Source organism: Mytilus californianus, unplaced genomic scaffold (assembly GCF_021869535.1).
Source record: "Mytilus californianus isolate M0D057914Y unplaced genomic scaffold, xbMytCali1.0.p SCAF_14, whole genome shotgun sequence".
NCBI classification, from domain to species: Eukaryota; Metazoa; Mollusca; class Bivalvia; order Mytilida; family Mytilidae; genus Mytilus; species Mytilus californianus.
In genome coordinates this window covers 23,235,327-23,249,453 of record NW_026262626.1, presented here as the reverse complement: position 1 = coordinate 23,249,453, position 14,127 = coordinate 23,235,327, and the positions used below count along the sequence as shown (strand labels likewise).

Below are 14,127 nucleotides of genomic sequence, written 5' to 3'. Positions count from 1 at the left end.
ATGAGTTACAATTTATGACTAAAATCAGCAAAGACCCATCGAAACAAAATCTGATACAAAAATGTAACAATACTTTTAGATATTTTGATGATATATTGGCTCTCAATAATGACGACTTCAGCATGTATACTAAAGAAATTTATCCTGTTGAACTTACTTTAAATAAAGCTAATACTAACAATGACCACTGTCCTTTCCTCGATCTTGATATCTATATCATTAACGGGAAGCTTAATACAAAAATTTATGATAAAAGAGATGATTTTTCATTTCCTATCGTTAATCATCCATTTTTAGATGGTGACGTTCCCTTGTCACCATCTTATGGTGTTTATATATCTCAACTTGTACGATTCGCTCGTGTATGTAACAGCGTATTAGATTTTAGCGAGAGAAGTTTATGTTTTACTGAAAAATGATTACACCAGGGTTTTCGATATCATAAACTAGTCAAAACATTTACTAAATTTTATCATCGGTATAAGGACATCATTCGTAAATATAACTCAACATGCAGACATCTTATACGTTCGGGTATTTCACATCCAATCTTTTATGGTAATATTCTTTACAAAGCACAAAAATGTCAGTATTCACTTCAAAAGCTAACAAAACCTTTAAACAGACTTATTAAGAAGGGATATAGTTACGATACTGTTGTCAGGTCATTAAAGATTGCATATTTTGGCTTTAATATTGATTCACTTATAGGGTCTTTGCATCGGAATTAAACATATTTATTCTAAAACCAGTTGTTGGCATGACACGGGTTATGTTCTTCTCATATATTTTATGATGGTATAATACTAAACCCCTAACAGGAGGGATTGTGCCTGATATTCATATGATGAAGACATAATCTTTCAATCAGTTTAATTGAGGTCTGGAGCTGGCATGTCAGTAACTGCTAATAGTCTGTTGTTATTTATGTATTATTGTCATTTTGTTTATTTTCTTTTGTTTCCTATTCTGACATCGGACTCGGAATTCTCTTAAACTGAGTTTTACTGTGCGTACTGTTGTACGTTTGTTTTTTCTACATTGGCTAGAGGTATAGGGGGAGGGTTGAGATCTCAAAAAACATGTTTAACCCCGCCGCATTTTTGCGCCTGTCCCAAGTCAGGAGCCTCTGGCCTTTGTTAGTCTTGTATCATTTTAATTTTAGTTTCTTGTGTACAATTTGGAGTTTAGTATGGCGTCCATTATCACTGAACTAGTATACATATTTGTTTAGGGGCCAGCTGAAGGACGACTCCGGGTGCGGGAGTTTCTCGCTGCATTGAAGACCCATTGGTGGCCTTCGGCTGTTGTCTGCTCTATGGTCGGGTTGTTGTCTCTTTGACACATTCCCCATTTCCATTCTCAATTTTATTAAAGTCTGTAGTAACTTGTTTCCGTGATTCTTTTTTGGTAAGTTCAGCTCTCACAACATTAGTCTGATGAAAAAAATGATTCCCGGAATGTATGGTCTATTCTAATCAGGCAATACTTGTCACAATAAACGTGTGTTTTACTGTTGTAAATCGTATGTCAACTCTTAGATACTTGACGTATGATACTTGTATGTTTTATTTTGCATTTTTAGTTTGTGGCGTTACTTTTCTGTTTCTTTTAAGTACACGTGTACCCTATATCGCCGTTCATTCATATAAGGTGCATGCAATTTGGTATCATTGGCTTTTTACGTACCTTTGTAACTAAGTATATCTAATGTCTGCCTTCCTTGTTCAACAGAAATGTCGGGATATATATAGATATTTTTGATTTTTCCATTTCCGGTAAAATAATCCACAAACATTTGAAGATAGGATTTTTTAGTAACTCGTTCTGTAAAATAATGATAATTCATATTTTGACTTACATCTAGAAATTTACAATGGGAGTTGGTTAAGAACAAGGTACACCTGTGCCTGTATGGCTCATCTGGTGGAAAACTTGCCAGTTTGGCAATAATGACTTTTATATAAACATACAATAGTTATTTTTTGTGTTGATGATCATTTTTGCAATTTACATGTCTAACCTAGCTCCATTAGTTTTTTAAGATATCAGCAAAAACTGCAAAAACGGCAAACATCAACATTTAAGGGGAAATATCTCAAAAACGTGTTGTCAAAAATATCAAGTAGATACAGCTTGTCATGCTGATCATTTTTGCTGTTTTCATTCCTTAACCTCGTTCCTATAATTTTCAAAATAACACGGACGATTGACGACAGACGACGATTGAACGGATGACAAACGGAAAGTGATGGCTAACGCTCACATGGCCGTCAAGGCCAGATGAGCTAACAAAACCAACAAAAACAGATGATTTAAGCTTCCCAATTGTGAAACTTTTCATTTCTATGTAGCAAAATTACAGGGAAGTAAACAGCAAGACTTCGCATACGTGCACCTAACGTGCACCATACGTGCCACGTGGTAAGGCCACACCAACTTGATTAATAGTTCTTTGGATTTTCCCGCTCCTGTTTTGGAGAAATTGACTTTTCAATAAAAAAAATAATTAGCGCTTCCGCAAATTTTTGGGCCGCATGCCGCTCCAAATTTAGTTTCTCCTTGAATTTTTATTTCACATAGACGTTTTTCATGTGCATATATTGCTCCGATCGATTCAAACGCACGTGTGATAAATCGAATTGTAAATAGAAGGTCAAAAATCGGGATGCCAACATGTAGTTGTGTCAGCTCATTGCCGTGGACAAGTAGTTACTGAACACACAGTTATCCGAAATGCATCTCGTTTTATCTATGAAGACCTGTTCTAGGAGACAAATATTAAAAATCTGTCTTTAAATGACCTCGATTACATCAATGTTCGTTAAAACCATCGTCACCCCCGATCATTGTTTCAACAATACATAGTCCTGAATCTGAATACATTTGTAAGTACGTTGCAGGGCCAGGATATGGCATCAATAGCAACGGAAGAGAGACGCTGGAAAATTAGTCCAACGATGTGAGAGCAACCAAAGTTTTAAAGCTCTCAATTTTCTTGGCACACACGAGATTGTTTGGTAGTCTATATTCCAATAAAAAATTGTTCTTACAAAGAATTTATCTCTAATGTTTGTTGTTTAATAGACCTATCTATCTTAAATGAAATTAATATTAAATTCCCATGAATTGTTTAAAAATCACTGATTTATCTTATTTTGATGAAACCCCACACCCCCTTGTTAGTCTATTGGTATGCAAGCACAACTCTTTTGTAAGTGAAAATTTAAGAGTTCCACCGTTCGAGACTAAAGTGGTGGTATTGTGATTGGTATACTCATAATAATTAAGGATGTGTAATTGGTTCAACCACTTCTAGTCAAACTTAAGAGTTTAAAATGCATTGCAGCTTTTAGGAGCAAAAGGAAAGAGTATTTTGCTGTCAGAATAATGCATTTGTATGTGGTGATAGGTATTTTAAGGGAATATTTTAATACATTGAGATCTACATGCATAGCAATATAACTACATTTATACTGCACTCGTTCTATTTGAGCAGTCAAAATGCGTTGACTGTATATTTCTATATCATATACAGTCACTGACCCGATATCACTTTTCCTCATGAATATTTAAATAGAAGTTGCCAACACTATATTTAATTATTCATACGACCTCTTCAACCTGTTCTTGTTTCCAATGTATACAACGACTCAAACTAATTTCTTTTACAATTTTTGGAAAACCATATTTCACCTGTTGATATTTTTTGTTTGAAACCTATAATAAATCATTATGTTTTATGCTTATTGCTGATATTTTAGTCCATACTCAAAAGAATTCGTTCACAATCAATTGTGGTTTCAACAGGTAATGTACATTTTATTGTGTTGTATATTTCTCCGCCTGATATGAGGCCTTTTTAAAGGGGGATTTTTTCCAATATTTAAATCAAATAAATAATATTAACACATTAAATAACAATTGAAAATGTTATTTTCTAGATTGCAGTATAAAGACAATAATAGTGCATTGACTTGACATATCAACGATATAAGGAGTCGGCCCGAAACGGGGAAATATCTCGGCAGATCCTCGCATTTCCCCGTTTCTAAGCCTCATCCTTATATCGTTGAGTTGAAATATTCACCTCACTCATTATGTTGATCCTTAGTATGGATGAATAGTTCCAAGTGGACATCAAGCAGCCAATAAACAATCATTACCATATATTGATATATTTAATATTTTTCAGGGGCATTTTTTGGGACACATACACATATTTAAATTTTATTCAGCATATGTCATTTACCTAACTAACATAATTCCTCTTGTTAAACTGCACCTGCAATGCTTCCTTAATATATACACATGTATGAATTTTAATGAAAATTCACGCAGACAAAGCTTATTAAAAGTTATTTGACGAAAATAATCAAAATTAACCAAACCACAGCGAGACAAGAAAGTTGGGTATGGTTCAGGCGCCAATCCATCGAATTATATGCATTAGAGCATGTTTCTTCTCCTATTTCTATGAGGTAACCCAGTTTTAACATGTACATAAATTCTAAATCGCACAATTAAAAAAAAAATATACCGCTCGCTTCACTTGTAGAGCACTCGCCTCATAAAAACTCATTTTCAAGAAAAAAATACAATCAAAAAAATTTCGCTCGCTCGCCCAATCTTTTTTGGAGCTTTTGTCCGAAGAACTACAAATCAAATTGGTGTGGCCTAAACTGTCTCAGGTCATACCTGTCAAAAAAGAATGAAATAAGACCTGGAAATATGTCGGACTGCAATGGTAAAGCAGATTATATACTGTAGGTGCAATAAATAGCTAGGAAAAAAAGTGGTTGTGATTAACAGGAAAAATGACGCAGGGTTAGCATGTATATATTAATGTATACACATGAAGCTAGACAGACGGATACGAGTTCATCATGTTTATATATCCTTCCTTATGACACGAGTAAAAAAATGCGCTCCGTCTGGAGCAGCTGGATACGACCGCAGAAGTCGAACTCTGAACAGTTGGGGCAAGTATGGACACAATATTCAAGCTTGATACAGCTCTGAATTTGGATAGTGATTAAATATTTGACACATTATAGATTTCTGACACAGAATAAATGTGGTCAGATAACTTAAAAAATTGAAATGGGACATTTAATCTACTTAATGGTCCAATATCCAAAATCTAATTCCATGGTTAGATTCAGCATATATAAAAAAAATCCATGAATTCAAACAAAGTTTAATTTTGGCCACTCTTTGACCCCTAATTCCTAAACAGTTGGGACCATAACCCCAAAAATCAACCCAACCTTCCTTTTTGTGCTATTGAACCTTGTGGTTAAATTTCACAGAGATCCATTCACTTATACTAAAGTTATTGTCCGGAAACTAAATTTCTTCGGACGACGACGACGACGACATGATAGCAATATATACGAACGTAACTTTTTTGCGGTCGTATAAAAACCTGTTTCTAACTTATATACCTTGTGCTCCTGCAAAATTGTTATTGCAGTAGTTTGGATCATCCATTTTTACCATCGTTGTTCATCCAACGTTAATGTTAATCCTAAAACAAAAGTGAATGTAAAACATTAAATGTTGTTGACGAAAATTGTGTTTGTGCAAAATTGTGATTTACATCGTGCATTTTAATATTTAAAATTACTAAATTTTCTTTCAGTTCGAGTGTTTTTGTTTGTTTTTGTTTTTATTTTTATTAAACAGTTAAAACTATTGACTAATTTTATCTTCACGCTAAAAATCTATTTTGACTCGAACTTCGGCACTGGTCGATTCTGTGTGCTATTGTCTCTTAAATATGGACAAAGTTTATTCGATGGCACTTCAAAGTGTGCATGGAAAAATTAACTTAGTTAAACACAAAATAATTGGATTGTTTGCAAATATTATACCGGGAGTTATCTAAACATTGTTTTTTGAAAACTATAGACACAAATCATCGATAACGGACTGCACTGTTGACCCAAATAAAAAGATAAGTCAAATGTTCACAATATCTTAAATCTGGATTAGCTCATTTCGTTGGGTCTCATTGCTATTCACTTATCCTTTGTGTAAATTTAATCGTTGTGTACATGCATTTACAAAAATATAGTTACATAATATGAATATACTGCTACCCGATGAAATAACTTCCGTTTTCTGTAGTCTAAAATAAGGCCGAAGCACCAATTAAGACAACCGATTGCCTTGTGAATATGGAACGCCACAGCTGTCTTATGTGGAACTCTGATATTACTTTATGTTGTTTTATTATTACTTGATGATATTTTGTCTTTACTTAATATGGTTTTGATATTACGTAATGGTGTTTTGATATAACTCAATATGGAATAGTCATTACTTAATGATATTTCGATATTACACGATATCGTTTCGTATTGACTTGATATAGTTTTGTCATTACTCAATATGGTTTTGTCATTACTCGATGTGGTTTCACCATTATTTAATGTGGTTGTGTCATTAGTCAATGTGGTTTTAACATTACTTGATGTGAATGTGACTTAACGTTATGTAGTTGTTTCATTACATGATGTGGTTTTGTTATTTCGTAATGATGATTTGCCTATTCTTAATATGGTTTTAACATTACGCAATGATGTTTCAAAATTTGACGATTTTACACTACATGATGTGTTTGTTTCATTATTTGATGTGGTCCTGTCATTCTTTGATGTGGTTATCACATTACTTGATGAGGTAAAACCACGTGACCAATTCGGAAAAAAATATGTTCTATTTTTAAACAGATTTCAATATATCGTTTGTTTAATGTGCTTTGGATGGGTATCGCTATCCATTGAGTTAAAGTTCAAATTTAAGTTGCAGTGGTTGTTCAGAGTTATTTGGTATGAAAAAGGGGAACGGCAGACAATGATAAGAAAAAAAGTATTAAAAAGTTTACACTATTTCGGACATAATTGGGATATCCCCAAACCACTTGGTCCTGTTGTTTTTATCCTAAGTTCTCAAACGGAAGCAGTATTTTTGTAATAAATTTGTAAAATATTCCACGGAACCATGTGTCTCGCCTGATATTGCTGATGTAAGTGTAAAAGCGTCATGTTGATCGTCTGTACATTTATCTATACATTTATCGGTAAAAAAAAAATGTTTTTCTGTAGATGCTTTTTCTTGAAATTGAGGAATAACTCCTATACAAGTTTTAAAACACTTCATGGAGGTTTACAAATTTATTATGTCAAAACAGTTTAATTCGGTTTTATTTAACTAAAACAAAACTGTATGGTTTTCAACAATGAGCAAAACCCCTACCCTATAGTAAGCTATAAAAGGTCCCGAAATGAAAAATGTAAAAAACTAGAAACCTAACGATCTATAGATAGATACATAGATACTTTATTCTCTAAAAAACTAAATACAAGTTTACAGAGAAACATACAATATAAATACAGGTACAAAAGTCGAGGTAAACAAATACAGTATGATATTCTAAAAGTACAAAATTATGATGGCATACATGTTTAGTAACATGACTGTATAATGAAAGGTTAAACTCAATAGAAATAAAAAAAAAATGGAGATGGTGATGCCGACGCCACTATCGACGACGAAATATAGGTTTGTTGTGTCTCACTGCCGCTACATTGATGCCGCAGGCTCGACACAAATCAAAAGACTTGAACTTTATTGTTAACAAATGAAACACTTCAAATCAACTCACACTAAAGTTACAGGGAAACGGGGGGAGGGGGGCTCGGACTAAGCGACAAAGCATCAATACTATAAAATAAGAATTTTCCGATTTTTTTTTAGAGTAAATGATCATTTGAACTTATACGAATATCAATCTTTTATTTGTAATCAATTGAATTCCCTGATCTACCTCGCACTAATTGAAAAATAAACTTTTTGGAATATCTGTTTCACATGTGACGACGGACATGTTCCAGTGGTCGTAACCATAATACCTTCATCTTTTCCTTGAATGTAAATTACCAAATAAAACCAAATCACTGAGTTTGTACTTTCTCGAATAACACGACGGGTGCCTTTCTGGAGCATCCGAGATCACCCCGATGGATTTATATTACCAAGTCATACCGATCTATTGAATCAGCCAAATGAAACTGTTTTGTATGCCACCGCAACTGAAAGTTGGGGGGGGGGGGGGGGGGGCATATTGTTTTACCCCTGTTCGTCCGTCCGTCCGTCCGTCTGTTCGTCCCATTATGGGTATATAGTTATTCCGCATAACTCCTCCTACAGTTTGAATCCTAGGAAGTTTTCTCTGTACTGTCTGTTTGTACATATATAGTGAAGGTGTGCATGTGGTCAGGGTTTAATGTTTATTAATATTTGCTCTTTTGGGAGATAGTTGAACTTTGTAATTTTTTGGGAAATTTACTTGCATAAGAAGAGCGTTTCCAGATAACTCCTCCTACAGTTTGAATGCTAGGAAGTTTTCACTCTGCTGGCTGTTTGTACATATATTGAAGGTGTGCATGTGGTCAGGGTTTTTATTTTTATTATCTTTTGCTCTTTTGGGAGATAATTGAACTTTTTTTTGTCATTTTTTGGCTATAAGCGGTTAAATGAGTTGAGTGCGGGGCATCACTTTGTCTAGTTTACATTTTTTTCTCGTGTTGAGCTGTTACACAACTGTAACAGTCCGATGTAAGGTTAGGATTTAGCGCTCACATACATGTTAAACTCCGCCACGTGCACTTTCTTTATGTACCTGCCCCAAGTCAGGAGCATGAAGTTCAATTGTTGTCGTTGTATAAATGTGTGTCATTTTTTTTTGTAAATTGTTTATTTATAAATAAGACCATTTGTTTTTTCGTTTGAATTTTTTCACATGGTGCATGGTGGCCTCTTGTAGCAGACTATACGGTGTGTTGAAGGCTGTACGGTTGCCTATATATGATTTCTTACATCCACTTCATTTAAACTCTGGTGGATAGTTGTCCCATTGTCAATCACACCACATCTAGCTTTATTTCAACTTCTATGTTGCGTTTTGTATACTGTAACATTGTTTATCTTTTGTACGCATACCCCGGAGCCCTCTTTCCGGAAGCCCGAGCAAAAGTCCTTGTTCCGCGATAGAAAATTTAATTACGAACTCATATAAGATAGCTCGAATTTCAACTCATAATCTTAATTAATCTAAATGAGACTTAAATTCGAATCTTACTCAAACTCTATCTCAAAAAGTGACTCAAATTTAATGTTCTACCTAAAACTCTACCTTTAAATGTGACTCAAACTCGAAGTCCAACTCGAAACTCAATGCTTACTAAAACTTTAATTCTAATAATGACTTGAATTCGACATGGAAATCTATCTAAAAATAGAACAGGTTTTTCCGAATTGGTCACGTGATTTTACCTCATCAAGTAATGGGATAACCACATCAAAGAATGACAGGACCACATCAAATAATGAAACAAACACATCATGTAGTGTAAAATTGTCAAATTTTGAAACATCATTACGTAATGTTAAAATCATATAAAGAATAGGCAAATCATCATTACAAAATAACAAAACCACATCATGTAATGAAACAACTACATAACGTTAATTAAGTCACATTCACATCAAGTAATGTTAAAACCACATTGATTAATGACACAACCACATTAAATAATGGTGAAACCACATCGAGTAATGACAAAACCATATTGAGTAATGACAAAACTATATCAAGTCAATACGAAACCATATCGTGTAATATCGAAATATCATTAAGTTATGACTATTCCATATTGAGTTATATCAAAACATCATTACGTAATGTCAAAACCATATTAAGTAAAGACAAAATATCATCAAGTAATAATAAAACAACATAAAGCAATATCAGTGTTCCACATAAGACAGCTGTGGCGTTCCATATGTGCATAATAATTACACATTTGAGTACACATAATACGCGCGATTCTGAATCGTGTATACCTCCATTACTGAATTGGTAAAATTTGTAAATTAACTCTTTAATATTGACTTAATTAATAATACATAATATGCTATATATAGATTCATTGATTTTCGTTTGCTCATATTGTGTGGTTGAAGATAAATACACTATTTTGAAGTATCTTGCTACACGGGTTTATGAAAGGAATGAGGATCCAAAACCACAACAGAATGGATGTAATCAATGTTACACCCCACTTCTATTGTTATACTTCATAGTTTCTATTTCTGAAACAAGTGTAAATTGAATAGATCTATTGTTACAAATAACAATGGATTTTGACCACAGGGTGTGACGAGCGGGGTTTCTGGCTTCTACATCCCGAAAATGAAGTCCATTGTTATTGAACAGATATATCATGTTAAGGAGGGGTATTTGCGAAAAATACCAGTCTAGAGAATGTTAAATTTCGCGAGCCGTAAGGCGAGGGAAATTCATTCTCAAGACCGGTATTTTTCGCAAATACCCCTCAAGAACATGCTATATCTGTCTATATTCTCCCTCACTACGTTCGTCCGAATATAAAGTAATTATATTCTATGGCTTTAACAAAGAACAAAAGATTAAATGTAGGTGTGCTACTCGCTATAACCTTTAATTCTATATCTTATGTATCAAATACAAACATGATTATTATAGTAATCATAATTACAAATACAAATATACATTAAATCATCCGTGAATACACGTGTCTCTTCTTTAGGCTATAGCGAGAGTCGATGGTCAGAAAGATGACCGCACGGGTTTTAAGTGCAAACGAATGGTCACATGTCATGAATATTCATGAACGGACAACGAACTAAATTTTATTTAATTACACCGAATGTTAACGTACAAAACGCATTGATGATCGTGACATTACAAGCGTCCAGTCGGATAGAGTATTTTTTGGCAAATACCACGGCAGAGAGGGTAAAAAAGGCATATCCTTTTTGCATATACCCCGGCGCTGTTTAAAAATGAACGATATTCATTTGATAAAAGTAAATTGGTGAAAAATATACTGCCTATCAACCAATCAAAACCCAGGATTCTTACATAAGGTGTAATTATCATTACAATAGAAATTGATTATTTTTTAAATAGCTTGAACATAAGAAATTACTAATACTGTTCACTACAAATTGTTTCAAGATATTAAAAAAACATATTTTGGGGAAATTCCAATAGCGCAAAAAAATATTAAGCATCTATTTTGAATAAAAAAAATCCTTTAAGGGAAAAATAATTTGATTGATAGCGTTGAAACTAAATAAAATTGTTCGCAATTTGCGAGAATTTTTTCTTAAAAAACCATAACCCCCCCCCCCCCCCTTTTTTGAAGTTAAAATGGTTGCTCCCTAAATACTCCTTTGCTTGGAGGTAAAAATTTTGATCCCAGTCATATGTCTCTATTCTGAAGCATTGATCTTTAAATTAAATCGGGGATTCTGACTCCCGGACCCCCCCCCCCCCCCCCCGGGATTGCCCCAAAAAAGGGACTTCCTAAATATTCAATCTGTATTTTTGTATGTTGAGCGTGTCCGGTCGTCGGATTTTTAATCCAGACACACCTATCCCTCATGAATGTCTGTTTATTCTCGAGAAGAGGGGGGAGGGGGGCTTCTTTTTTTTTATAAAGCCGTAACGTAAAAAATACATTTATGATTACCTTCATTAAACTGATACAGGTAAGTACTTTGGGTTATAATATTGCCTTTATCTTTAGTCTCTTCCACCAAATCCAACGCTTGACTCAAAATGTCGTCCGTCTTATACCCGTCCATATTGACAACTGCATACAAGGAGCATGATGTATTTTTTTTTGTAATAAGAATGCACGAAACGGTCAACCTTGAACTGCTTATCCATATTAGCACCAGGATTTAACGGGAATATGCAAAACAGCAATTTTGACATTTGTAAAATCTACTCACTTGTCAAAGTTTGAACGAACATAGCCAAAGTAAGGTTACTAGTGGGGTTTCATGTAAAAAAAATGTTTTTCTTATAAATCTTGGTTTGATTTTGTCAATGAATATGCTATCCGCTCTTTTTCATTTAATAATCAATGTTAACAAATATAGGGTTTAGCATTGGGTGTAAGTTAGTTATACACCTCGGGATACGGCGTGTCTGGATAAGAAACCCCTCCGGCCTCCGGCCGTCTGGGTTTTTTATCCAGACACACCTATCACTCGGTGTATAACTATTACTTCACATAGGAATAAGGTAAACTAGGCGAAAGGCGGTCGCTTTTTCCTGCCAGGCCTACTACCAATTAGTTGAAAATTAGCACATATCCTTGTCTGAATTATTACCAATTTAAGGTTATTGTCTCGGACAAGCACATAGTGCATTCTATGGTAATGCAGTGTCTTTCAAATATTAGTTGTCCATACTGCTCTAGTATCATATATACCCTATAGGATGACTGGAGTAAAGAAATAGGGTCATCACTTGCTCTACTTTCGGCCGGCAGTAAAACGCTTGCCAAAGAGGGGCGTCCTCCATTTGGATTATAGAAATATCGTCATCACTTGGTCTACTTTCGACCGGCAGTAAAACGCTTGTCAAAGAGGGGCGTCCTCCGTTTAGCCTTGTGGAATTTATAAATTCGCAGCTTCGTCCGTTAAATCCTATGCCTCTTGAAGACAGGTCGGCATGCTCTCTTCACGTTAAGGAACCCCCTCACCAACTCTTTTAGAGGTCCGTTACTTGCCCATTTCAAGGCTTAATATTTGTCCTCATCAAATATAATGTCATTTTCCAGTGGCATTCATAATGTCCCGCCTTCGTCCCGGAATCCCATTACAGGATCTACCTACTGTGTTAATTGCTAATATGTTCTCGTCCTGAACGTGCATAAAATATTTGGCACTGGACGTTAAGCAAACAACAATCAATCAATCATCTCATATCATGTACTGTTTATAATTATACGAAGTTTATGTTTTAACAAGTAAATATTATAAATATTAAATATATGATTTATTTGTATTTGTAGAAAAAAGTATGTTTAAATTTTATAGTTAAAAGGAAAATCAATCTGACTTGACATACAGATCTTGTGTCCAAGCTTTGCAGATTCAGGGATAATGAAAGAAAAACAAAGATGAACGAAAACAAACGACTCAGTTGTCAGTATTGTAGTGTTTGAACAATAGACAATTAATTCATAGTGACAGATAATTAAATATCTAGGTTACACATTCTCCCAAACTCTGTAATATATAATCTATTGAATGATCAGGTCAAGTTTCATCCTGTGTTTGCAGTTTGTGGTCTGTTCTGTTTCCGATATAATGAATTCTATGGTATCATGTTTAGTTTAAAGTTAGATTAGAATCAAGTCATGTGTTTGTGTCACTTGCGCGGACTTTACAAGTATAAAACAATACCAGGTTTGAAGAAAGAAATCTCAATGAATTTACCTGTTTTAAATGAATTCAAGTCATAGAATAATCATTGAAATCTTTTGGTCATGCAGTCATTTGACCTATCCATATGCTATCCTCGAGGACTATTCATAAATATTTCGTGAGAGTTTCACACATTCATTTATCAACTTCCGGATAACTTATATATACACCTCTTTCAAAAATTTCCTTTGACACGTATTGGGATTTCACAACAAAAGCCGGATTTACATGTCTTCGCGCGTACAAATTTACACAATTTGAAATTACGATTTATATTTTACACTTTGATATAAATACATGTGACTGACGCAAACTAATTAATAAGTGACGAGTATAAACATGATTCAAAAATTAAAAAAATTGAGATGTAATGATTCAACTTTGTTTACTGAAAACAATACTCGGTGACATATAAACATATAAAGATGTTTTAATCACATGAGTGCAGAATTGTTTTTCGTACAATTTTAAAGTTACTTTAAGGAAATATTTATCTTATTGATATGATACAACTTACGTGTGTGACCTTTAAGCGCCATTTCAAATGTTGTGCTAACTATTAATATATATTGATATTCAGAAAACCTATTCATTTCTATTTTTAAAATTGAAATTTCCCTGTTCCTATTTTAAGAAAATTGCACAAAGGTGCTTAAATTAAGTAAACTAATTATGTGTTAGTCAATATTTCAACGAAACTAACCATTTATTCTGTATTTCAAAATCATTCAATTTGACGAGTTGCAGAACTCAGTAATGCATTTTCGTTACTTTCAGTTTTCATATGCAGTG

At 34.0% G+C, this 14,127-nt stretch overlaps 1 protein-coding gene across 4 annotated transcripts in view; it reads right to left on the bottom strand.

Moving 5' to 3' along the window:
• Positions 1–13,920, bottom strand: part of LOC127724426 (uncharacterized) — a 28,970-nt gene extending 15,050 nt beyond the window's left edge. Inside the window, exons 1-3 of one of the 4 annotated variants that reach the window (XM_052231386.1) lie at positions 13,853–13,920; positions 5,448–5,530; positions 1,690–1,827 (exon numbers count right to left, since the gene is read on the bottom strand). In XM_052231386.1, the coding sequence (XP_052087346.1) occupies positions 1,690–1,827; positions 5,448–5,502 (193 nt within the window). In that variant the 5' untranslated portion in view covers positions 5,503–5,530; positions 13,853–13,920. Of the gene's footprint in view, positions 1–1,689; positions 1,828–5,447; positions 5,531–13,347; positions 13,590–13,852 lie in introns of those variants that run through there. The other 3 variants (XM_052231387.1, XM_052231389.1, XM_052231388.1) reach the window with 3 other exon arrangements.
• Between the last annotated feature and the right edge of the window lie 207 nt (positions 13,921–14,127).